The 26329-nt window shown below is 42.2% G+C and overlaps 1 protein-coding gene across 1 annotated transcript in view; it reads right to left on the minus strand.

The window, feature by feature from the left end:
* The window catches only part of LOC105281380, a 65043-nt gene that overhangs the window by 3281 nt on the left and 35433 nt on the right, over nucleotides 1-26329 (minus strand). The window contains exons 6-16 of the mRNA XM_011342579.3: nucleotides 19289-19492; nucleotides 16996-17220; nucleotides 16356-16419; nucleotides 6268-6394; nucleotides 5642-5758; nucleotides 5156-5294; nucleotides 4518-4634; nucleotides 4193-4354; nucleotides 3939-4042; nucleotides 3263-3556; nucleotides 2230-2474 (exon numbers count right to left, since the gene is read on the minus strand). Coding sequence (XP_011340881.1) covers nucleotides 2230-2474; nucleotides 3263-3556; nucleotides 3939-4042; nucleotides 4193-4354; nucleotides 4518-4634; nucleotides 5156-5294; nucleotides 5642-5758; nucleotides 6268-6394; nucleotides 16356-16419; nucleotides 16996-17220; nucleotides 19289-19492 — 1798 coding nt within the window. The remainder of the gene's footprint in view (nucleotides 1-2229; nucleotides 2475-3262; nucleotides 3557-3938; nucleotides 4043-4192; nucleotides 4355-4517; nucleotides 4635-5155; nucleotides 5295-5641; nucleotides 5759-6267; nucleotides 6395-16355; nucleotides 16420-16995; nucleotides 17221-19288; nucleotides 19493-26329) is intronic.

Here is a 26329-nt window from a genome sequence, read left to right on the forward strand (position 1 = left end):
AATTTAAATTTTCAACCAGCCTGCTACAATCGTCTGTCAAGCGTGACTTTCCGTGACCAATATTTTCTACATGAAAATCGTGTCATCATTTCCTGAAAATGTTCAATTTCTGGATTATCTTGTACCCAGCACAAAGATCTCGAAGAATGAAATTCATTTAAAGGTCCAGTTGAGAATGTAGATGGCTTCGAGATTAGATCATTAAATTTTCTTTGAAGAAAGCACGGTTTTGACATTTCTCTGCAGCATCTGAGAGTCAGCTATTCCGCGATGGAGATGGGACACCACCGTGTGCATGCACAGATGCAAACGACGCGCAGCCTTTGACCTCGCTCTCGATCCGATCATGGTAGACATTCAGAAATATTGGGGTGGAACGTGCAGCCGGCGTGTGGATTCGCACTCGACGCGTACATGTACATATCCGTGTGCGGAATTGTCCGGACTTATCAAAGGGATTCGGGATTTCGGAGATGCAAGTATGTAACGCGGGCCAATCGATATATCAGAAACACATCAACCGCGCTCTTGCGAGCACTTGCCCGCCGATAATACCGGATGATGTTCCCGTGATCGCGATCAAGTTGATGCGAAGGATAATTGCTTCACACAGGACACGGGAATACTCGATATAACCATCTTGTACAAGCATGCCTGTGCGACCGATGAATTATCGAAGCGTAAATATATGCGCGTGGTGCACGACAGTCAAAAGCGGATATTCCGCGAATGAAATATGCGATATTTGCACCGCAAATGATACACTCAGATTTTCAACGATGGTACCCTTTTGTTAACGTGCGCGTAAACCGTGGCGGGGATAAATAAATCAATTATGACGCGTACGCGCGTCTCGCGACCGCGCTCCGCGACGATGTAAATGAACAATAATTGAGCATTTCGTCCCTGCACCCTATAAAAGATGAATTAATTAAAACGAGTGGAAGGGGAAATTTACTTCTGCGCAACTGGACACCTAAAACTAGTTGACATGGCTTTGTACAACTGCAGATCGTGTCTAGTACTTCTAAAGCTATATAAAAGAGGATTGTGTCCACCACTACTTTGTTTTGTTGAGACTCTCTTTCCCTCTGACTCTTTTTCGCTGCACTAAGTACAAAGTTACGTGAATACAGAATTGTCGCATCAAAAACTTTTACATTGAATAATTAACTATGATGGAAGTCTCCGCAGAGATTTTAGAGACGTCGAACTGTGAAACTCGAACGCTAAGCTTGCGCATGCATGTGGTCGTGTCTTCTTTTTTCTTTCAAAGAGACGAATGCCTCGTCAGAGATCTAATTCGCGAAAGTCACAAATCAACTCAATGCGCAGGAGAAACTTCGAACAAGGTTTGAGCGGGGTGTCTCTTCTTTTTTTCTACACTATAACGTCTTCTATAACAACTTTCTTTCGAACATGGTGAACGTTTTTTTCAGGCAATTACGTGCAATAAAGGGATTTTTCTGTCACCTCTCTGGGACATCTGATCGATCGAAAAAATGACAGAGTGAGAAAAGTATTAATACTTATGATTCCTTCCTTCTCTCCCGTCAGTGAAGCTTCGTCGTGCAAGTTTCGGCGCGCGTATGTATTTCTGTCTTTCTCCCTTGTCTCCCGTATATCCCATATATCCCGTTCAGATATTGTTCTATTTATCGCGTTCAAATCTTCTGGTTTTTCTCTGTATAAATAATTGATTTGAAGGAAAAATGTGTTTGTCGGTCGCACTTTCACAGAATCGATACAAATCTTAACTTTTTACTTCAGGCTAATAAAAGTCGATCCACCGTTTCGTATCGCGATATGATACTATGTTGGTAATTGATCGATGCCATCTTATCTCCTTGATAATTTATAAGAACGTTCGCGGTAACTTCGTTGTTATTGGGTCGGTCGAAAAGTTTGGTTCGATTTTCAATAACTGACGCCACATAGATGTAACACAGGCAACAATGTTGTCTATATCACAGACAATAATGTCTAATCAGATGGTGGATTACTTGATTGATGAATAATTTGTTTCTCCTGAATGCAATAAAGTAAAATTTGATGCAAAAATCGAACCAAACTTTTCGACAGATCCGTCTGACTGTTGTGTTTTGAGAAATTAATTTAACAAGCAAAGGACAAGAATTTTCAAAGTACATTTAAGTGTTTCACAGATTAAAAGGGCGCTCGTCCTTGCACGGCGAATCTCTCAATATCGTAACGTCGAATTACGCTTACCGGACGAATCTGCGGAGGGCCAGCTGGCACGTGGGATAACCGGCGGCAGAACACTGAGCAATAACAGAGGCAAACCACCTCCGATGCTTGGATTTCGTTGTGGGATCGAGGCGCTTGATGAAGTGCGCGATGGCTCTACCGGCTCTTGCGCCAGTTGCTTCTCCAATCTGGCCAATTCCAGTTCCAGCTGTGCCATCTCACGACGATAAACTCGGTTTTGCACCTCCACGCGATACTGTAGCTCTCTGTCGACAAAATTCGACTATTTTCAAAGGAACGCTAAAGTGCACGGTATCTCGAGCCAACTTCTTAACGCAAACATCGACTGTTTGTGCTTCGTCTTTATGCAGACATCATTTTATAGACGCAGTTAAAGTTATCATTCACGTCAGTACATAAAGAATACGTAAATACTGTTTCAACCCTTTCGCTACGCAGCGCCGATTATACGGCAATATAGACCACTAGTATTACGTGACTGAGTAATAAAATCTCTTATTGTTTTAACTCTCATTATATTATAAATCTCCAAACATAAAATCAAAATAAAATTTATATAGAAACAGTATTAACACAGACTATTTCACGGATGACAACCGTAGTGTCAATGTTAGAAGCGAAAGGGTTAAAAAGACATGCAACAGACGAAGATTGAGTTGAAGTGACGAAAATCTGAAACAATTCTCTCGACTCATGTTAAAAGCAAATAACGTGATCATTCCACGTAACTTGGCAACTCAGTCGCGCTTACGTTTGCGAATTACCGTCTGTGCCACAAACGCGTCTGCTGTCGGGAAATCGACAGGATATAATTTTTCTCCCGATATTCCGAAGAAATGCGAGGAAATTCCAGCGCGTAGACGCTAGATAAGCGAACATTGTCGATCCGCCAGACCGATTAACCCCGTAGCGGGAACTCCCTTTATCGCCGCGCTGAACGATGCCATTGTGCTTTACTGTCGCTCTCATTGCTCTCTTAATTTTCCATTTTCCCCGCTTCTACGCCGAGAACGAGCTGCCTCCGGTCACTTACCGTTTGTCGTCGGTGACGAATCTGCGCGTGTTACATTCAATCTTGAGGCCGAGGCTCTGTATGACCGGGTCGGCCCTCTCGCCCCCCAGGATGTTCGCCAATTGCGGCAGGAAGAGCAGTGCCAGGGTCGCCGTTGTCGAAGCCAGGATCAGGGCAGTGATCGTGACGAAGGCCAAGGTCGCGCGATCGGGCATCAGGTTGGCTAGCACTACGACGATACCCGACGTAATTACTACGAAGTACACGCTCATACCGATGTATTGCGAGTCGTTTAGGGCTGGAATCTTTACGTGCCTGAAATCATCAGCGATTCACTCGTGTACTGTATTACCTCCGTGCGTTGATTAGCGTGGCACCGATACGATTTCAAGCCGCGCGCCAGAGGGTGGCTGACTTAACTCTCTCCGCAGGATGCGCATGTGGAAATACAGCAGATGATTTTATCTATCGGAAGCCGATCTCGAGATTTTGGGAGGAGGCGATAAGGAAGACGAGATTATTACCGCGAAGCCTCCCGCGGGGATTACAGTTATACATGTATATGTAAGCGAGAAATTAATGTCTGGTTTGCTCTCGAAGCGGCATAAAATATGCAGCGGATTATCTCTATTATCCGGGGAGCCGGCCTGCTTTAGAGAGTCCACGGACTTCGAAACGTCTTTATCCAGGTGCTCACCTCGTTTCCCAGGCCATGTAGACTCCGACTACGAGTAATAAACCTTTGTAAACGTAGAGAGCGCCTAACCAGCCGTTCGTGTGCTGCGAACGGCACACCTCCACCTGTAACGGCAAATAAAGACACGAGTTAATTGGCTATGACTCGTTAATGGTAATTACCGCGGCGTAACCGTGACATTTAGCCACCGCTGCCCGCTGTGGCTTCGCTCGATACGGGGCGAGAATGAGTGTTCTCCTCTTTGCGCCGATTACCTGGGGCTGATAGACGACCCCTCGGTCCTGCGGACTGATCTCCAAAGTCAGATTTTGCAGGTGACGTTGCATCGGGTCCAGGATTACCCACAGGGTCACCACAACGACGTCGATCACCAAAAGCATGCAGATTAAAAATATCAGCTGGGTATCTTGCAGCAGCTGAAAAGTACAAAACGATAAGTGCGATTTATGTGGCTAGCAGTCGATATTTTGAAAGTTTTCTCTCTCTGTCTTTTGTCTTCCTCCTCCTATTTTAGATATAAATATTGGTTTCACATTTGATCATGTATGTACGTGGAAAATTATTGTTCTCATGGCCAACCTTGTTCTTGACGACCCCACTGCGGCTTCTGGTGAAGATCCTGTGTACCCGATACGTCTTTGTGAACATCGAGCCAAAAGCCAAAGAGAAGCCGGCTGATAACAGGTATACTCTTGCCTGTAGACGTGCGACGCTTGCATTAATTCTTGTCTTTCGCTCAGTGGATTTTTAGTCTTTTTATTTTTAAGTAAAAATACACGTTTCGTGTGTGTTCGTGCGCAGTATTGAACAAAACAGTTTTAATTGCCGAGAGAAATATTGTAATTATTATATTTCTAATAATAATCATATGTTTTCTATTCTATACTTTCTAGTAATAATCATATGTTTGCATTACGTTATTATTCGGCCAATGTGTTATACAACTGCATCATTATCATTATGTGTTACATTAAATTAAATCACGTATTAAAGAATTAGGCATTTTAAGTCATCAATTCTAATAATTTCTCTTAAAAAGATTTTTGAAGTCCAACTAGAAAAATGTGTTTTCAACATAAGATCCTGTACACCGACTTAATAATAAGGCTCAATCCGTCCAACTTTGCATCACATTTTGCATATTGGATATTAGAGATAGTAGGAAACATTATGTAGCGAAATTAGCGCAAATAATAATATCGATTATTAATATTCACCTTGCACACCGTAGGATAATAACCGTCGCTGTCGGGCAGCGTGGCGTCGTCCAGTCCCAAAAGTATAACAGCGCCGTAGACCAGGCCGCAACCAACGGCTGCCATATTATTCAGCCTCGGGCTTGAAAGTTTTATGCTTCTGCCAATATCCAGGAATAATGGACTTGAGTGATCTATCATGACGACTTGCATACAGATTTGTGGCTAGCAAGTTTGTTCCCACGCGTGTGAGTTATCTTCATCTACTGTTGCTTTCTGTCTCCCATTCCCCTCTCTTTTTCTCACTCTTTTCGCATAATTTTATACTACTTTACACTTACAACTAAAATAACATAATCGTATTCATTTTTTTCCAGAAAGAGTAGAACGATAAATATCCACGAAATATATTTACATTAAAGAATATATAATGATGTAATATCTTGTACGTATTTTATCGATTATATAGCAGCTACGTACGTTGCTTGCATCAAATGTCGAGCTTACTTGTGCTTCCGAAAGTGAAGATTGAAGGCCAGAAAAGCAAGGGCTAGGGTAACGCCGACGCTGGCGATGCACGTAATAGCGAGGAACGCAGCAGGTGCCACTGTCACCATTCGTAATCTGCGTGCAATAACATGACGAATTATCGATCGACATATTATCAAGCTGCGTGTTAAATTGATTTGAACGCGGTGTTATAATTGTTGCTGCTACTGCTGTACGGTACATTACACTAACTCGATACAAATTGTAATTACACCGCCAAAATGTTGCCCTATGCGTCGAACCGATTAAATATTTGGCGATGATTTCAGATACGCCGCACCATCCATTTATATAGCGCTGATTACTTCATTAACTAAGCCGAGCGCGAGAAAATATCAATCACGTCTAACTTAATGGCAAGATTAAACGCAATGAAAATACGTTTTGTAGGGAATGTCACTTCCGCATTATATCCCATTATTACTTCAATGCTTCGTACAAATCTCTCGATCTCCTTCTTCCGATTATTTAGGTATTAAAATTATATTAACTTTTTATCACGTATATTGAAATCCAGAGTTTCGTTTATCTAATAATTATAATTGAACTGTTCAATCGGGAGCGATAATACTAATAATACTTACCGGAAGACTCTGCGAGCTGCTGGCACTTGCCCTCCGGGCCATCTTGTAGCCTCACATCCTGGACAGTTCATTATCAGTTTCCCATCTTCGGGAGTATAGATAGCTATTCTCTTAATATCGTCCTGTCCTGTAATCGAAAAACTTTGCGATCAACCATCCGAAGCGTGTCACGTGGCAAAGGCAAAACCTATCAACTTTTAGCTCTCGCCGCTATTGGAGTGATTGGCTCCAAAGATTATATCTGTAAAATTTTCATTGCAGCTTAACCCAGAAATTAATAATCGACGCTTAGGATTAATTAACTGCATGTTTCATGTACTTTTCAGATATTTTTTACATTTTAAAGTTAATTAACATCAATTGGGATATTAATTACGCTTTTCGGAGCACGAAGATCGTAATTATTTCAGAAACGGAAAATTATCATATTGTATAATGGAACAGTAAGATAAGTTTGATTGGAAACTGAAAATTATTAATTTTTACTCTAAATTAAATTTTTCTCTACTTCATTTCGGCTTCCTCTTTCTCCTCCATGGATAAAATTGTCTCCTTGCATCAAAAAATAAATAACGGGAAAAAGTTGAAGCGTTTAAAGCGAAATTTATTCATGTTAGGAAAGTGTAATTTCCTTTCTTTTGTCGTTTCTGACTATTTGCGCGTCGGTTGCTCTCTTCTCTTTATTGAGCAATTTTGTTTCACAAAGCAGAAATTAATTACCTCCCGAATATCCGGAACCTGCGACGTAAACGCATATGAAAAGATTTCTTGAGTATATAGATGTGTGTGAATAAAAGGTCAACAGCGTCAAACAATTTGCGATTATGTTTGATCGAATTTTTAAATATTATTCTATCCTTCAATTTTAATTCTAGCAAAACAGACGTGACTCTCGCCAAATGACGATGATTATCTTCTTATTGAGAATGATATTACGGTGTGCATAGAGGTGTCGAAAGAGCGACGTTAATCAAATCGAGGCTTCAATTTCTTCCTCTTCATCGTTCGGTATCCTTAGGAAATCCATTACCCGCCCCTTTTTCTCTCGTATTCGTTCGCCAATTTATCGGTCGGAGTCGATAAGCTCGGGTATTTGCGAGGCTGGCAAAAGGAAGATTGCAGCAGCACGGTATCTTTGTTAGTATTGCTACCGCCGCACCTGCGACCGAAATTTCAATAAAAAAATCCTATTCGTATAACGGATTAAATACTATTCGATTAATGTAATCGCTTCTGAAAGCGGCCGTCTTTTGGAAAAGCGTAATACGAGGATTACAACGAATAAGTGCATTATTAAAAAAAGCTCCCTCTCAAATTAAATTTTTAACTCCTTTTAACAAGTAAAGCCTTGAACTTTATTTCATGTGTTGTCTTTATATGTCAATTGGTTTATGTATATAATGTATTCTATAAGTTATAACTGTGCAGTATGCAATTATATAGTTGCTATTATAATATCACAGTAATTAATGCTAATTTGATGCAACATTGTTGTGAACTACGCGTAAATAAAGAGACTGTTCAAGTTAAATCTAAATTAAATTGGAAAGTAACCGCTTCCTAGAGGAAGTTTTTAGTCATGGAAATATAGGTATACTTGTCATGAATGTTTAAGCAGACTTCTCTCGTGCTCGACTCTGAAGTGACAGCAATCTGTAATCTTTTTGAAATTCAATGAAATAGAAGAACAATGACTTATTTCATTCTTTCGACGGACACATTCTTTAATCAATAATTAAATATTTAATATATTAATCATAAAACTCATAAATGATTAAGAAATTATTATTTGTTATAAAAAGCTGTGTAGTATTATTGAAGCATTTGTATTACACGCTTCAAGACATCGTTTTCAAGATTTTTTTACATGTGCAATACCTATGTTCATAAAGCTCAAATATTAAACAAAAGAAACGTATGTTCTAAGCCATTTAGTATTTAATTATTCCAGCACATTGTGAAAATGTAGAAATCAAGAAGAATTTCGCTGGGTTCAAAATAAAAATCTAATACAATCAGACGAGGCTTGTCCTCAGAATGTAAACCTGTTACATAAATTTAACGGTTTCAGCAAACTACTTATATCGCGTAACAAATGCGCCAGCCGAGTGCTTTTACCAATGCGTTGTTATTCTCATTATATAGAGTGTTTTCGAATCATTCTGCAGCACTCGGTACATTCGTTGACTGTTTTCCTTTACGGTATCAAGAACGGGAGAAGCTAGTTGCGTTGCATCAAACTAATTCGAGAAGCAACGAGGAATAGTCATATCGTTATGCTTCTTTCTGCTAGAAACGAGCGTACGCTCGCTATTTATGCTATCTATGCTGTCTTTTTGTTTGCTCGTGTACTTACTACATTTACGTGAATTTCCTTCCTGTACATTTTCCTCGAGGCATACAAATTCCGTTCTACGATGCGCGTAATTGGCGCTCGAACTCGCGATAGAGTTCTCCTTGAAATTTTATTTATTGCATAGCACGGGAATGATTTTTCAGATTAAGTCCTCCATGTTGTATCGAAAAGTAATAGAGGAATTAATAGCGTAGATTCGCCCTTCCAATTCGCTCGATTTCGGATTTCGGAGCGCGTGGAACGGGCTTTACGGCGTCCCGCATCCAGCAATTTGTCCGCTTTTCTCGCTGCATCGTTCGCGTGAGTTCGCTCGTTGATCGCGCGGGCACTAGCGAGCGGGACGGTAATTATTATTTGATGGCAGGGGAAGAATTAGCGCCCGCTGATCTCGCACATGTAATAAATCGTCGACCGATGCTCCGGGCCGTATCTGCCGACCCGTTTTGAACGTAAACGCTGGATAAAAGGATCTGTCGTCCATGGTTTTATATACCTGCGCGGCTCTATTTTTTCTAGTTTTTTTTTCTTCTTTTTTTATGTTCGTCATATACCAGCATCGCGACGCAATTTCTGCGGCGCGCGCCCGCCGTAATATTTCATGATAACGATGTGACAACACGCGCGCTCGCGCGACTGTTCTCGCACGAGCTTAATTCCGCCTGCAAATTGAGTGCGAAATTCAGACTTTGCAGAATGCACTTCCGGTTGCTGTGCGACGCGGTAGATGAATCGATGGGGTGCACCGCTCGTGCACTCCAATCAGATCCTTTCTGGATGATTTGACGATGTGATAAAGTAAATGAGTAAAGGGACGTGGCCCGGTGGCCGTGATGGTGATCAATGAGGGAACCGCGGAAAATGACACGAAATAAAATAACGAACGTTGCACAACGGATGCTAGTGACGTGAGCGTAATTGCCTGGATACGGAAGTTCCCGAAGTAAGCGACAAATCTACTCGTTCCACCTTCACTCGGAAAATAATCAGACAATTCCATTATCTCGTTGTCATAAATAAAATTAGATTCAATCCGCGTACTACAATCTCCGTTTCCACGTGGTGTGCAAACAATTTCTGTCACCTTCTTTTCCTCTTTCTCTCAAAGATGGAATCGATATTCGTGACGATCCATTGCGCATAGCGATCTTTTCTATCGCGTCACCGTATTCAGTATTTCTCGTAACTCTCGTTGGCCACTGTAGCAAAGAATCACCATCCAGCCAGCTCACTCCATCGCCCTCGATGGGCTCCCTTCGTCCATTATTATCCTCAAGTAAAGGTACGGAATAGATTTGATTCATCCTACGGGACGGTTGGTTACTCCTTTCTATACCTTTTTTTCGGTGGCCCGACATATTCTTCGAAAAGCCTCGGCACAGCGCGACTATTTGTCGTGGAAGTTGATAGATTACAGCAGCAGCTCGACAGTTGATAACGAATGCGAGGTAGTAGGAAAAAACAGGAGAGGAGAAACAGAAACTGGAGACAGATCGCAGGTGATGCTGCGCGGTGGTCGATCCAGCAGTCGCTACTTAATTTGTACAAAGAGCAGGGTGCGCGGTGCCCTTTGTGATCCGGAGTTCCCCTCTGTGGCCGCTATTGGCGCCGGAAATTCGTGCCAGTTCGTTGACTTTATCTAAAATCGATGCCGTCGTCGACGCGCTTTCCTGAAAAAGTAAGCGCTTCTTCGCGGGGCTGCGAGCAGGGTTAACGAGCTGAGCGATGAGCGCGTGATATACTGCAGACCGCGTGGATATCGTGTTATCAGAACGGCGTGAAAATGGCGAGAGACCGGGCTCAGCTCTCCCACAGGGTGAGAGGTGAGAAGATGCAAGTAGGAGAGAGAGCATCCTCACTTTCACCGATGGAACCCGTAAGTTTCCAGCGCCCCTCTATCCCGGCGAACCGCCTAAAAACTCTCCTAATGGAGAGAGGATACTTCCCACGATTGTTTTTGTTCCGTCTGACATGTGACTAATGATTTTCATGGCGATACATGGAGGGAAAAATCATTTCGGTGAGTTTCGAGAGGTTTTCCAGCGTAAGGAATCGCGTGCGGATTCCGAAGGCATTATAGGATTACGGGATCGGTGGAAATAAAAACTCCTTGCGTCTTGAAAAACATATGAACGATCTCTTTCTATTGATACTGCTGCTGCTGAAAAAAGGGATGGATTAAATCCTACGGCGAGACGTACCGAGAGAATCTTTAGTTTAAACAAAGTACTTCGGATTACCTATGTTCTAGTTTCTCTCTGTTAAGCCTACTAATGTCAAGAGACAAATGCTAATATTTATTAATAAATAATAACTTTGCTGCAGAATCTTTTCATAGGTAACAAAATTCGGTACCTAGTCGCTCCTCTTAATAATCTAATTAATGCTTCTTTATATTTTCGCCGCAAAAACGCAGTCGTATAATATCAGTATGTTTAATATGTTGTATAACGTATTATAATAAAACAGATAATATTGTAAATGCATAAGAGTCATTGTTAAAAAATATCTGTGACTCGTACATGACGTAACACGAAGAAAGAGGAAGCCGGTGGGAGACGTTTGCGTTTCCTATTTGCGCTTTTAAGAGATTGTTCGCTCTTCGGCGTCGTTTTTTGGTCAACTAAAGGAAAGGTGAAGAAGTAAACTCGGAAAGCAGCAAGTCTCAAGTTCAATCTCGAATGAATTGGGGGTACGCGAGAACGGGGCAACGCGATGTAATGCCACATACACGAAGAAATATCGCGTAATGCCTTCGCTCGTTATTCACTGCGCATTGCTAAGGTGCGAGCGAACATTAAGCGTTATGCATCCGCGGGGAGGCTTAATTCTGCGGAGAATTCTATTGCCGGAATCGTAAGCATACCAGAGGGGCCACGGTAAGATTCCGCGGGCCACTCGAATTATGCGTCGGCATTGTGTTGCCGGTGAGCTGTTGCCTCGAAGGACTCTTGACCCATTGTTCGCCGTTGGCGGCATCGCGGATCTCGAATCTCGCCGATGCGGATAGAATCCGGGATGGATCGCGTGCAATCGCACAAGGCGCCGGAAACCCCTAACGCGAAACAATTGCAAACGCCATCCGCGTTTGTATCGATTGTCGTCGTTTGTCCGCTTTCGAAGCGACCCGTGGGATGCACCGTGGAAAACTCAACGGCGACCTGGTCCATCCGGATTCTGCGGACACGCGAATCTCCATCACTATCGCGCGCCGTGCCGCGAATCCCGTTCCACGGCGAAGATTTTCGGGCACGACTCGGCCCTATATTTCGGACTTTCGGGATTTATTCAAATTTATTTCGGTGCGAGCGCGCACACGTGGCCCGGAACCGTAAACGCATACTGTCTGCGGCATACGCTGATGCGCTTAGCCGTTGCATTTTAATGACGTGATTCCCGGCTGGAACTGATGGAAGGTAATACGGATACGTGACGGGGTACGAATCTTTGGTTTCTTCGATAACTCAGAGGCAGATACCTCTATGGCAACTGGATGGGTTAATTCCGCTGAATTAATCTATTGCAGCGGGATTTCGGCAGCGCGGTCTCTTGCACAGAATAAATTTGAAAATTTCGGGTGAGTGCACGCGGACGTTCCCCCATGAGAGTAACGCGAAAGCAATTACGACGGCGTTTATCTTGGTTTTGCGACCCCGGTATTTTCCATTATTCGGCCACAATGAGCGACGTCAAATGGTTGATACGCTGTAATTATAAACGCTTTAATTACCGCAACAGCGACAGTACTCCCACAGGCGGGAAACGCCGATTCTTTAATGGGGAATCGCTTTAGTGTTCGTTTGAAATCAATAAATAATTGCTTCTTCTGTCTCGCTTGTACCGCCTGCACACGGATTTGCTATTATCGCCGGCAATAATCCGATAAACACGCGCATATCCGCCTCACCCCGGAACCGAATTTAATATCACGAGTTTCACGATAAAGAAAACTCTGCGAAAATATTAGTTCAGCTGAACAACATCTCGTTGAAAATACATCTCGGCCTCGGCCGCCCCTTCGTTCACACGCGGGTTCGCGCTCTTCTTTCCGTCGATTTCCGTTGCGAGAGTGTGTCCACCCATTAATAATTCATTGACTTTTTGCCGAATGCCGAGTCGATAGAACGCCGAGGCATTGTCAGCCGCGTCACCATGAGATTCACGAGGACAAGCTCGTTTCACGGTTTATATCTCAGACGGAAACGGATGCCATATCCGGCAGATATATAAACCGCCGACGTCGGTCGACCTGGTGTTTGCTCCGCCTCGTGTTCCCACAACGGCAACCTCCGCAAATCTTTACGAGCATTAAACTTCGGCGCCGCCGAGGGATTTAAGCGATTCTTTATTTTCGGGATACATTAACCCGGTCCACGTTCTCGGAGCTCGTTCTCTCTCTTTCTCGATTTCTGTGGAGCAGAGCTTTCACCGAGAGTTCCACTCGCGCGATGGAAAAATGAAGTCATTGACTCGTGACGCTGCAAAAAACCACCTGAATATGCAGCTCGTCGCTTTTATTTTTGTCCCGTTATCGAAACGCCACGGTCGTGCCTTAATGCATGCGAATTTAAGATCGCCGAGCAATGATTTCAGCATAAGCGGATTTCACGCGTCGGGAGGACCGTTTCCGCGCCTACATATATTTCGCTAGCCTTCAATTTCCTTATCGTCCAGCTGATATTTATTCACGTTAATTTCGCGACACGAATTTACCGTACGTCTGCGGGAAGTTTTCCTATCAATTTTGTCATTTAATTTATGTACGCGTACAAACGTATAAACGTAACGGGAGATAGAAGGCAAACGCGCTATTGTCGTAAAGCAAACAAAGCGTCGACGTGCCATAAATTCTGTGGTCAAATATTGCGGTCAATTTATCTCGCGAAGTAAATTCTGCAAGAAATTTTTTCCACGTTTTCATGGCATTGTATTAAAAAGAAAAAAATAGCAGGAAAGTGTTCTGCGCGTTACCGAAGTCTCATGAAGTAAATGATTGAATATATTAAGAGACTTAATATGCCACATATTGGAAATCTATAACGGACCTAGTTGCATTTTGCGTGATCATGATTGATTGCAATGAAATATTGAGGCTAAAGGTGAGTCGATTTTCAGGCTAGAAGTGCATAATGCATTCGATTATCATACCGCCAATGCACTCGTCCTAGAATCACGACAATCATTTTTCTAAAAACGATTTATGAAAGTTTATGTAGTCTCTCAGGTTTATATTATATCAACGTAGGATATATTATATCAACGTAGGATATATTATATCAACGTAGGATAAGTCTTATCCTGATATTCTTTTAGATAGTTTCCGCCGCTTTTTGATAGCAGTAGCGAATATTGTTTGTACCTGACAATGTCAATTGAACACACGTACTCTGCTTAATCAAGCTGTGTTTGATCTAACTCGAGGCGACACATTGTAAGTGATCGATACACATCGATTTCGTGTTAAGCTAGTTTGCAGGCGACATTCGATTTCACGCGTTATGACATTAGGAGATACCAAACTGCGATCAGGACACTCAGAGTCGTACGTATAACAAATAATTATAATTCGGATGATTACACAGTTTAAATGATTACGACGGTGCATTAAGTGCACCGAGCATACGCACTGGGAAAACAGATAATCTCGATCTGGTTTTAAAAATGCCAAAGTAGACATTTAAAAACGGTAACGCCATGCGACCAAGGAACTGGTCTGATTGCAAATGCGAGCACAAGAGATGCTCAGTTTTGCGAATCAATGCCAGTTTCGTGAAGTTAGCAGTTGCACAGTCGAGTTAGCAGTTTGCAAAGTCTACACGATCTCTCTGAAAAGCTCCGGACGCGGACGGTTGGAAATTTCGCGGGTAATTTTCACGTAACGATTTGTTAGCGACATTGCGCAATAACGAGTTTTCTCCATTAACTGCGAATAATTCGCAATGAACAAGCCTCGCTAAATCTATCGTTGCACAAACTAACGTTTCAATACGAAGACATTCGCGTGTTGATATAGATATAGAGGATGCAGTTGGATCAATAATATCTTGAACACAGACCGATATACAATGCGACAAGTTATATGGAGAATTGACAAGGGACAACCGAATAAAAATAGCTATCTCTACGATGGCACACAAAGATGAAAACGTGGGTCGGATACACCGTGGTATATATTTACATCTGGTTCCCTTTGCGCTCCCTTTCTATGGTAAATGCGGGTAATCCTATTTGTGCGTATACCGCTTACGTCGAAAAAGAACAGTGTTACACTGAAATGAGAGACTTCATACACAGCTGTACGTGCAATTAAACAATAATGTAACAATGCTAATAAATTCAATCTCCAGTTCTGGACATGTACGCGATTGTGGTCTACGTTCGCGAATAACGGAGAGAGAGGAAATGACCAGGAAAGGTAATCATGGCCAGAACACATCAGCGTATATTGCACAACGTGCGACTTTCTTTGTGAATGTTTCTCTAGATTAATTCACGTTGCACTGCCGAACGGAGTGACAACGGCGTTAACGTAGCGTTAACGATAAAAGGGAGCCTACTTTTTAATTTAATGCAAGCGGCGTTGCATGCGCCTCTCGGTCTACGATTATTTTTAAGCACGACAAACGTTGTCCGCGCCCGTTGGCAAAAAAGGCGCGACAGTAATAGCTATTATTATAAAACCAGAAACGCGATTCCGCATTTTTTGGTGACATTATTGTACGTCATTCCTATATCTTGTTGCAATCTTGACACGTTTGCTTACAGATGATTTTCATATTTTATACATTAAAAATATTTATCGCATTTTGCAATGAGACGACGATAGTAATGCATGATTTTCGGTGTTCTTTGCTTAAGTTGTGATAATTGACTTCTACATGAACTGATGTGCAGTTCAAACTATAATGTCGTTGACGTTCATTTAAATGCATGGGATATTGTATCGGATCAGATTGGGCCAATTTGCGAAATATCGATGACGACAGAATTGATCTTTCGAGCTCTCCATATCAAAGCAAGGGAATAATTTCATTTCGATATCGCATATATTTCGTTTCGCATAACATGCAAAACGATCCCGAAAAGGAGAATTATTGTACGTTTCCCGTGCAAGGGATGAACGGCGCGACGCGACGCCGCGCGCGATGTCGCGATCCACGAGATCCTGATAGATTCCTGCGATTCCGCGGCTCGTCGCGAAAATGCTCGTAAACAAAACGCATTAGCGTGGTGCGCCGAGTGCACAACACGTCATAATAGAAAACTCGTAAATCGGATTATACGCGTGTCTGCGCATCCAGTTATTCCCGACGAGAGGACATGGCGATATGCCGCATCGTTAGAACCGAGCCATTGTCAGTGCTTTCATCCCAGTTGTATCGTTTCATCGTGTGTTCCGTGGCGTAAACCCTTGCCCATTGTGCGTTTAACGCCGCTGTTGACTCTGGGACCAAACGATCGAGACGTAAAGTCCGAAGGGCGGTTGATGAAATAACGGCAGTGACTGGTCTAAGTGGAGTCTCGTTTCAACAAATGGCGTTTATCGTGTCAAACTTTGCTAAATCAATGGCTCACTGATCCTTTAAATCGATTGTTTATGTCGATTGATTCGTTAAGTACTCTCCTGCCAGCTTTGGAAACCCTCTTGCCCGCTTTGGAGAAATATCACAGTATACGAAGTGGTTCCATTGTCTATCTCGTAATTTCATCTCAATGCCTTTATCTAAAAACTTACCGTGCATCATCTGGTAAAACGCCGTGATGCCGACGCGGTCTGCATCCTTGAAGGAAACCGGGCCCTGCAAACATAATTGGGGAACATGCGTATGAAAGTATCCCCATGCAATTCAGGGGCAACGCGGTTTCACCGTGTCATAAAATATAAAAGGAGATTAGAGTTTCATTAGCGAAACGCAAACTCAATTACGTCGATTTACGAATTCATCGTTCGCCGATGTAAATTAATGACAGGACCGTATCGATTCCGCGCGAATCGAAGAACGCCCTTCTTTAAGAATTCCTTACCTTGAGAAAACGATAACGATCAAGATCTGTAATTATTCATGCCTCTCCACGCTTAAATTCATCGCAAACACCTTTTGCTCCATTTGTCGAGGCTTCGTTCTCGATATTATTTAAACTTTAAAAATTTCCCGAGTGCCTCGACGCGCTTCCGTTAGCGGAGAAATCCGAGCTGGTCTCAAAGAGAATCCGTAGACGGAAAGGGTGCACGTAGCTGCGGGATATTCTGTATACGAGTATATACGTATACGGATTCGCGTGCGGGCCAATACTGTACTTTTTCCTCAAATTTTTCGGACGTACGTAAAACAGCCGCTTCCGGTGCTTTATTTGTCCTGTGTGTCTCGACTCACCGAAACTCCGATAAAATGCTGCAGCTTGAGTTGCTCCAGCAGATGGTAGGTGAGATCCTTCCTCGTGTGCGTGTACTGCGCCATGCTCTCGTTCTGTCGATTCAGGAGGACCTCGGTTCTGGCGAGGGCGAGGGCCATGGCCCACACGGCATCGTACGTTTGCTCCGCAAATTTCGAGTGTGTGATGCTTCTATTAGTCAGTTCCGAGATGAATTCCGCGTTCGTCTGCGAAATGAACGAGGATGACACATAAAACGGACACGAGTCGGGCGTTTCGTGAAACGTTCGCGAATTCTGCTGTATAATTAAAAAAAAATTGAAGCGGAGAAGCAGAAGCTTGAATTGACGGGCGGGCAAACGTTAATTTAATTCGTCGTTCGCACTAACGATGCATGTTTTTTTCCGTTCGGCCATGAGAAAGAGAGAAAGGAAAATATGTATGACGAGCGCGTAAAGAAAAAAGCTTTTACTGCTCGTTAATTTAACATTTCGTCCATTGCGAAGCCTACAATATTGCAAATAACGCAAAGGGAAAAGGCTTTTAAGTTTTAATAATATTATCTTGATTTCGGACATTAAAGCGCGTCGTAAGCCGATTCTCAACGAGGACGCCCGATATTCATCGGAATAAATTTACGTAATAATGTGTAAGGATAACAAACTCTCATTTCTTGCCGCTGTCAACTGTCGTTGCAAGTCCGATTAAACGATTACAACCCACAGTTTATTCTAGATTAGCATTCCTAATAAGCATCCTTGAACTTTTAATGCCTGCTGCGTTAACATTGCCGGAAAATACTCAAAGTACACCATCTCCGTAATATCGAGCGAAAGTACCACGCAATGTACACTTGCATTTATAATTTTATGTTCATGCGGATCGGAATTTTGTGAATTGTGCAATGAAGGGGAGAATAGTGACGTCGGCTCTTTCTCTTCACTTAGCATACTTGAAATACTCTTCCAGCGGCTTAACTTTCGGAACGTGTATCCGCATTTATTCTCTAGACGGCCGTGTACCGTAGTCCAAAGAGTTGCGTGATTACTTTCGAAGATACACATTACAAATGTGCCGTTTTGCACGTGTAAAAATTATTAATTAAATTGCTCATATAAATAATAGCGCATAGTTTAGATTTTTTGTCCTATTAAAAATGTTCATCCGTGAAGGCGGGCGCTGTTTCTTTCTCTCTCCCTCTCGCCTTTTATCTCTTTTACGGTTATTACTGCTGTCATAAGAATTGCAGCATCAAACATTACTATTTTTATCACTCGGTGGAACCTACATAGAAGCTACACGGATATACAGCAGCGTGAAATTATTCATGACGATATCGCGAGTGGGAGAGCCTGTCCCACGACATGCTCCGGACAGATCCGTATTGGAAACGTGTTCGGCCAAGACGTCGGTTTGACGTGAAATGCGCGACCTGTACAATCCACACGCGACGCCCCCGCATCAGAGGTGCTGTTCTATTTTTGCGACTTGTTATTTTCGAGAGTGCTCAGAATCGACGGTGACTTTGACGCGAGTGTCGATTATGTCGGCTCGTCGTCATTAGACTGATTACCCGGCTACAGAGAGGGTCTAAACGCGTGAAAGGTAGGTGCACGTGCTTTTTACCCCTGTCGGTCCTTCCCCGTGCCTCTATCTCTCTTTCTCTCTCTGCTTTCACGTTTACTGTACAAGTCTTCTAATGGAACAGAATGGAAGGTGAGTTTGCGCGCAAGACCCTCTGCTTTCTTCGCTGCGTGCTCCAATTTCCGCTCGCGGAACTTCGCTTGTATTACGCGCCAGGTTGAGACAGCAGCCGCGCGACATTATTATTGCAACTGGTCTGCGACCGAGCTTCCGCATCTTCGCTTCCGTTTATGAAACACAGAGTTTCGCAATTATCGCTGTCGTTAGCAATAATAGTGCGACTCGCTGTTCTCTTTTTTATCAAGTGCGCTTCACGTGGACACGTTCCACGGCGTAAACGCTCAAGATGCTGCGAAATGTTAACTTTCGTTGAGGCAAAATACACTTTAGATTGATTAAAAGTTATGTATAGAGAGGAATCGATCAAAGAAACTGACCTGGGAGGACCTCGAAAGATCCGCATATGCATTGTTCAAATTAATAATATCAAATTAATAATTAATTAATAATTAATTTATATATTATATATGTAATATATTAATATTCAATGTAGACGTCATGATTACGGCTCTTTATTTAATAAACCGCGTTTATGAGCTTTCAGCAATTTAATTTACACGCTAAGTAGTTATGTAGAGAAGAGCAACTTACCAATCCTGACACGCTGACCTCGTCTCCCACGAGTTGGGCATGGCTCTTGACGATGATTAAACCGTCCATAGTCTGCGACAGCTGAGAGTGAGAGCATTCCCCGACTCCGGCGTGCCACCAATCGCCCTTCATTCCCGATAAGGTGATGGTATCATCTGGCAAGATCCACGCGTAATCGCCACCATGCATCCCGAGCTTCCAGGCCTGCGACCGAGAAAAGCGCAGTTTATGGGAGAGAAGGTTCATTCTGGAGCACCGCCTGTGCAATTTCCTGGCGAAGTTCCCGCTGGGCTCGCCCTTCAACGCGACACACAAGCAACACGAGTACCCTGACGCGAGATTAAACATCATGATGCGAAAGAACCTACCGCCTCGTCGCGTTTGCGGTACAATGCGGCGCGAAATGCACAATGCCGCGCCGATAGTGCGACATTATCATGATCGGCGTTGCACCATTGCACGGTAGTTATCACGATGCGAGATACGGCGGCGTCCTTATCGATCAATTTACTTCTCCAATTTGCCGATGGGACAGAGGAAGAGGGAGAGAAAGAGAGAGGTTGAGGGAGAGAGAGAACTCACGAGATTACGTTGGAATCAATCGCGATCGCATTTTGAAATCTCAATTGATAACATCTTGCTGACCCCGAAAAAGGTCGGCGGCGTCGATTGCGGCGTCACGTCGGCCCGGAAAATATTTATGACGATCGAGGTAACGAGACTGGATGCTCCGTGTAATGAGAAATGACGCTGAGAAGAGGGTTACTCCCGCGGACCCTCGCCGGGGCGTCTTTGTAAAATATATCCCGTCATGCGTCTCTCCTTCGTCTTCTTGTTGTCTTTATTTTCGACCGCCCGCTTTCTCCCGCTCCGTCTTCCGCTCCAGAATTCTCTTTCCGCCCTCCCAGTTCCACAGCTTTGCCGAGTGTACTTTGAGCATTGTAATATCTGCCTAAGGCATTTTATATCATTTCATTTTACTGGTCAAGCCAGTGGATGAAAGTGGGTCGTCGTTATAAAATTCTACTTGAAAAACGTCTTATTCGGTGTACTTCCCCCACTCGCGGTTTCACGCACCGTAAGATGCAATTAATTAATTCCTTTAAAGAGACACTGCTACATATAATGCAATTCTTTCTGCAACCGCAATAAGAAAGGATATATGTATGTATGAATATACAGGGTGAGGCACTTAAAACAGGCCACCTGAATATCTCGGCTGTTATTGGTGATAGAACAAAATGTGTCAGACCAAACTTGCATGGTTTCGAGGGACAGATAATTTGTTCTAAATAGTTTTTTATTAGGTGGACGCGTAGAGGTCATATGAAGGTCAACTTCGTTTTTTTAAATGGTATGATATATTTTTTTACGTACCATCTAGTAGAGCGTTTGAAAATGCGCACATTGATCTACGGGTCAAATTCATTCAAGGTCACTGAAGGCTAAAATTTCTAAGTGCTAAAACTTTTTCATTTCTGAGTTTACGGTATTTTCAATAGCAGAGAACTCTAGGCAATATAAAAAATAATTATATCATCAACTCAAAACTCCTCTGAGAAGAAAAAAAGTTTAAACTCGAGAACTTTTTCAGTTCTGAGTTTACGGTATTTTCAATAGCAGAGAACTCTAGGCAATATAAAAAATAATGATATCATCAACTCAGAACTCCTCTGAGAAGAAAAAAATTTTAAACTCGAGAACTTTTTCAGTTCTGAGTTTACGGTATTTTCAATAGCAGAGAACTCTAAGCAATATAAAAAATAATGATATCATCAACTCAGAACTTCTCGGAAAAAGAAAAAATATGTATTTTATATATTGCGTTATTATGTCTTACACATAGTTGGATAACTATTGTCGTCATGTGTGTCGTTTTTCTGTTTAAACGATTGATTGTCCTAATTTTTTTAATCGCAAATTGAAGTATGCTTTATAAAACTTTTAAGAGACTTGTATTTTTGTAATTCTTATGTATAATAATTTCGATAAAATTTCTATATTCTAACAATAAAAAAAATGTAATAATCGACCAATTAATTAAACATATCAGATGCCATTAAATGCTTGTCTCAATTATTGTTCTTTACACTTGCATATAGAAATAAAAATTTCAGCGACACTTGAAGGTTTGTGTTATAGAAATGTCTGTTCTTTTTAAGTGCTGTAGTTTGCTGCAAACCGGCTATATATGCACGACGTGTCGAAAACAAAGCCGTATCAGTTCTTGCGGAATCTAAAAGGAAATGAGTGTATCGAGCACGTGCATTGTCGTAAATCAAGTTGCCGCGCGTTTCTTTGCGGACGTAACGGCTGCTGCACTAAAAGTGGTAATAAAAAGTCGTTATCCAGCAAAGCGCCGCGCTAGCGCACTTAATGGTTCGGATTATTTGTGGTCCGGTGCAAGTCGGAAAGGGTGGTTGCACACACTTCCGCTTTACTTAAGAAACTGTTTTTCGATAATGTTAGTACAAACGATGATCTTCGCGGTCACGAAAGGAACTGTACGTACATACATACATATACAGGGTGGCCCATTTTAATTTATACAGTCGATTTTTTAAAAAACTAAAAGAGATACGAAAAAATGTTTCAGACAGACATGTCACGATTTCGAGGGGGACATAAGATGATACCATTGGTTTGACCTTGAATAGTCGTTTGAAGGTCGCGAAGATCACCTTCAATTTCTTAAACTGAAACCCCAACTTTTTATTGCAGATTCTTATTCTCCATCGAAAAGTAAGTAACTTTTGTCTGAAACATTTTTCCGAAAAATGTCATCTTATGTCCTTAAAATGTCCTCAAAACTCATCTTGAAGATCATTTTAAGGACATAAGATGACATTTTTCGGAAAAATGTTTCAGACAAAAGTTGCATGTTTTCTCGCGTAGAATCCGAATCCGTAATAAAAAAATACCATGTCTCATTAAAAAAGAATTTCAGAATTCTAACTTCCGGTCTGAAATTTTTTTTAATGAGACATGGTATTTTTTTTATTACGGATTCGGATTCTACGCGAGAAAACATGCAACTTTTGTCTGAAACATTTTTCCGAAAAATGTTATCTTATGTCCTTAAAATGATCTTCAAGATGAGTTTTGAGGACATTTTAAGGACATAAGATGACATTTTTCGGAAAAATGTTTCAGACAAAAGTTATTTACTTTTCGATGGAGAATAAGAATCTGCAATAAAAAGTTGGGGTTTCAATTTAAGAAATTGAAGGTGATCTTCGCGTGACCTTCAAACGACTATTCAAGGTCAAACCAATGGTATCATCTTATGTCCCCCTCGAAATCGTGACATGTCTGTCTGAAACATTTTTTCGTATCTCTTTTAGTTTTTTAAAAAATCGACTGTATAAATTAAAATGGGCCACCCTGTATATGTACAATTTCTTCCATATATATCATATAAGGAGAGAAAAAGAAAGTTATTGGCAATCGCATTAAAAAGTATCGGATGATGAATTTCCACATCCTTCGCGTCCTTCATCTCGAATTGCGGTAAAATTTTCATCAGCGTGTTTCCGATAATTGCGTAAAGGAGATCCGATCAGTCCCTAATTTAACACCGCGTCAATTAGATGCGACTGCAGGTGATGGTACGTGCGGCAACGTACTTGCTCTTCCTCGCAGTGATCGATTCGTGCACGTGTGCGCGATCGTCACGGTTTCGACTGCCTGCGAATCACGTTATTACCCGTGATAATTTCTGAGGCAACTTGTCACTCAATGTAAAATAATAGATTTGCGGCGTACCGCGCGCGGTTCGCTTCAACGTGCATCGCATCGGCTTATCCCGCGCCTCGATTGATCGATGGACGGGAGATTGTCCGTTTCGCTGGAAAATCGTGCCTTCGTTACGTACGCGTCATCAGTGCGAATATCAACGTGCAGCGGGGAAAGGGGAGAGTGTGTGATTGAGCTTGCGCGTGGGAAGTTACATATTCCAGAAAAATGGAAAAAAAGAGAGAGAGAGAATCCGTGCAATGAAAAATTTTTGTGGAACGCCCGCGTGCTCGACGTTGATCATTGCTAACTGTCTCACGTTAATCCGCTATAAATTAGAGTAAAAGAATATTAAAAATTTATCATATGTAATCAGTTGGCCGTTGTATTATTATGAAAAGTTCGATCGTAAACGTCGCGTTTTATACAAGCATTACGACTCGTGCAGCTGTTGCGAGACATTTATGACGGAACCAACGGTTATGGCTTAAGCAGTGGGATACCTGATACGTAACATCGTATAATGCGATCGTGATTATCTATAAGTAAAATGAAGCGAGACGATCACGCGAAACGTATTATGATCCTCTGGAAATTGCCAGCGTTATATCTATATATCTGGATAAGCGCGTATGCAGACACAAAAAGAAAATTCTTTGAATACCTACCTTTACATTTTACGTTAAGCACGTACGAACGATAGAACATGAGGGAATATGAGAAAGTATCAGTACTCTTTTCATAAGAAAGTATTAACGTATCGACCCTTGCACGATGATCGCGTCCGTAACGACCCATAATGGCACAATGCAATCTTGCTGCTCGCTTATAAAAAAATGATCTTATTAATCCAGCCTCTATACGAGATATTGATCTCCCGAGATATTCATCTCTCTTTCCCGTTTCGCTATTGCCATTGTGCCGGCACAGTGCGAGAGAAACGAACGTTCTGCCTCTTGCCGTGTAACGTAGCAGTAATAAACGATACGAGCGTGATGCACGAATATTAAAGTCGCGAGAACGCTATGGCCGGATGATCGTTTCGAGAGAAGCGTGGTCCAGCGCTGATGCTACCGATCTGACAGTCGTACGACGGTGAACGATGACAATCGCGTTATTGAATCGCCGATATCGTTCACGATATGGAGTCCCTTCGCGAACCCCGGAAATTCATTTTCACGCGTCGTTTACGTAATTGACCGGTGGAAAGGATATTCACGATCCGCTCGTTCAAGGGTGTCCTTCCATTTGCACGGGAACATATGGCGGCACGTCTGTCATCCATCTTTCGCGAATATGGATATTCTAATCTGACATTAACGACTCTGAACGCGTCCCGTAACTTCGACAGCCCTACGAATCGAGTTAAGGGATATCCCTCTAATCTGAGACTCCACTCTGCGTTGGGTGACGGCGAAACTTTGCGTGAATACGATTATGACTTGGCGAAGAGGAACAGGCACGTATGGATATTTAAGTGTCACATGCTTTACGTAAGACGTCGTGTATGTTACGCTCTTACGCGTTTACCTTACGGTAAAGCGATATACTTCAATGGAAATGTGCATGCTGGACGCCGACGTGAGCACATACGTTCGCATTGCGATACAATGGGCTTGTCCCTCGGCTGCGTGGCGCGGTGTGCGATGTCTGCTAAATGAAAATGAGGGCCACCGCGACTTACAATAGCGCAAGCGAAAGCGTCGGAATTATGCATTAGCCGGAGCCTGCAATTATCTGGATTGGCCATTGTTCCGCGATCTGAGAACCTCAAAATGTGAAAATTTTTTATGTCTGTTAAGTTAGCACCCCCACCACACAAAATCGAAATACTAAATATACAGGAACTAAGTGCTCTTTATGTGCTAATTATGTGCTCTATTCACGATTTTTGTGCTCAAGCGGTTTAGCGAGAAATCGCAATTAAAAATGGGGGTGCTGACTTAACGTTAGCACCATCATGCTTACAAGAGTAAAGTGCCCGTTAAAATACAGATAGCGAAACGTTTCTGGTCTCAAAATGTTGCTCGATTTATGTGCTTTCGGAATATGCACCATGAGATTTTTGTGCTCATGCTTTATATACATATATTATATATATAAGACAACAAAAAAACAATGTATGATTTCCACAACATTCCACGCGAAACGAGTTCCAGTCCCACGCTCGGGACTAACGTTCGGGACGGTTGGTCGATTGAGAGGGATGAGCACAAAAATCCCATGGTGCATATTCCGAAAGCACATAAATCGAGCCACATTTTGAGTCCAGAATCATTTCGCTATCTCTATTTTAACGGGCACTTTACTCTTGTATCAGTGATGTATGTATCGATCGTTTTTGACATGCATCTCCTAAACTATTTCAAATAGGATAATTTTGTTTAATGCTCTTAAAAGCACATAAAAAGCACATAATTCTGGCGTATCAAGTTTTTGGTTTGGTATGCATTTTCAATGAGTGGGGGTGCTAACTTACGTTAAGTCAGCACCCCCATTTTTAATTGCGATTTCTCGCTAAACCGCTTGAGTACAAAAATCGTGAATAGAGCATAAGTAGCACATAAAGAGCACTTAGTTCCTGTATATTTAGTATTTCGATTTTGTGTGGTGGGGGTGCTAACTTAACAGACGTAAATTTTTTCGGTTTTTTTTTTATTGGCGGACCTAATATCCCCAAAATTATACAAATTATTGTTACAACATTAGGTTCGACGATTGTAGTATAAAAGAACCGAGTTTTATTCTTTTCTTTGCGGCTCTAGAAAGGATATACTAATATGCAAGAATAAAATTATTATAAACGAGCATGTAAAAGGTGGAAACGTGGTGGAAAGAAAGGTAGAGAGGTCATAAAAAGATTTTCGAATATTGTGAGATATATGAGTTAATCTTACGCGGAAACGCAGCTGTGAAAACGCTGGGGGTAAACCTGGAAAATGAACCATAAAATCCTAGAACACTAAACATCGCGATTTAAAGCATCACACGCGGAAAGTCGATGAAGGGAAAGAGAGGCAGAAAGAGAGAGGGAGAGAAAAGAGGAACATTTAGAGACTTATTGCAATCTGGGTAATTTGTGGCAACGGTACATGGAGTACATATATTCTAGGATGCAACGAAGCGGCTGCAATTTCAACGTGAGGTTCACCGAGTGATGTATACGCAAGAATTAGAACTAGAAATTTAACGTGAAAACGATATAGGCTGGTTCTCTTCGAGGATATTTGTGGATGAAAAAAATTCGGTACACTTTTTTTTCTCTCAATTAATTTCGGCAAAGTGACAATTACGGACCTGTAATGG

The sequence above is a fragment of the Ooceraea biroi genome, chromosome 3 (genome assembly GCF_003672135.1).
Source record: "Ooceraea biroi isolate clonal line C1 chromosome 3, Obir_v5.4, whole genome shotgun sequence".
NCBI classification, from domain to species: Eukaryota; Metazoa; Arthropoda; class Insecta; order Hymenoptera; family Formicidae; genus Ooceraea; species Ooceraea biroi.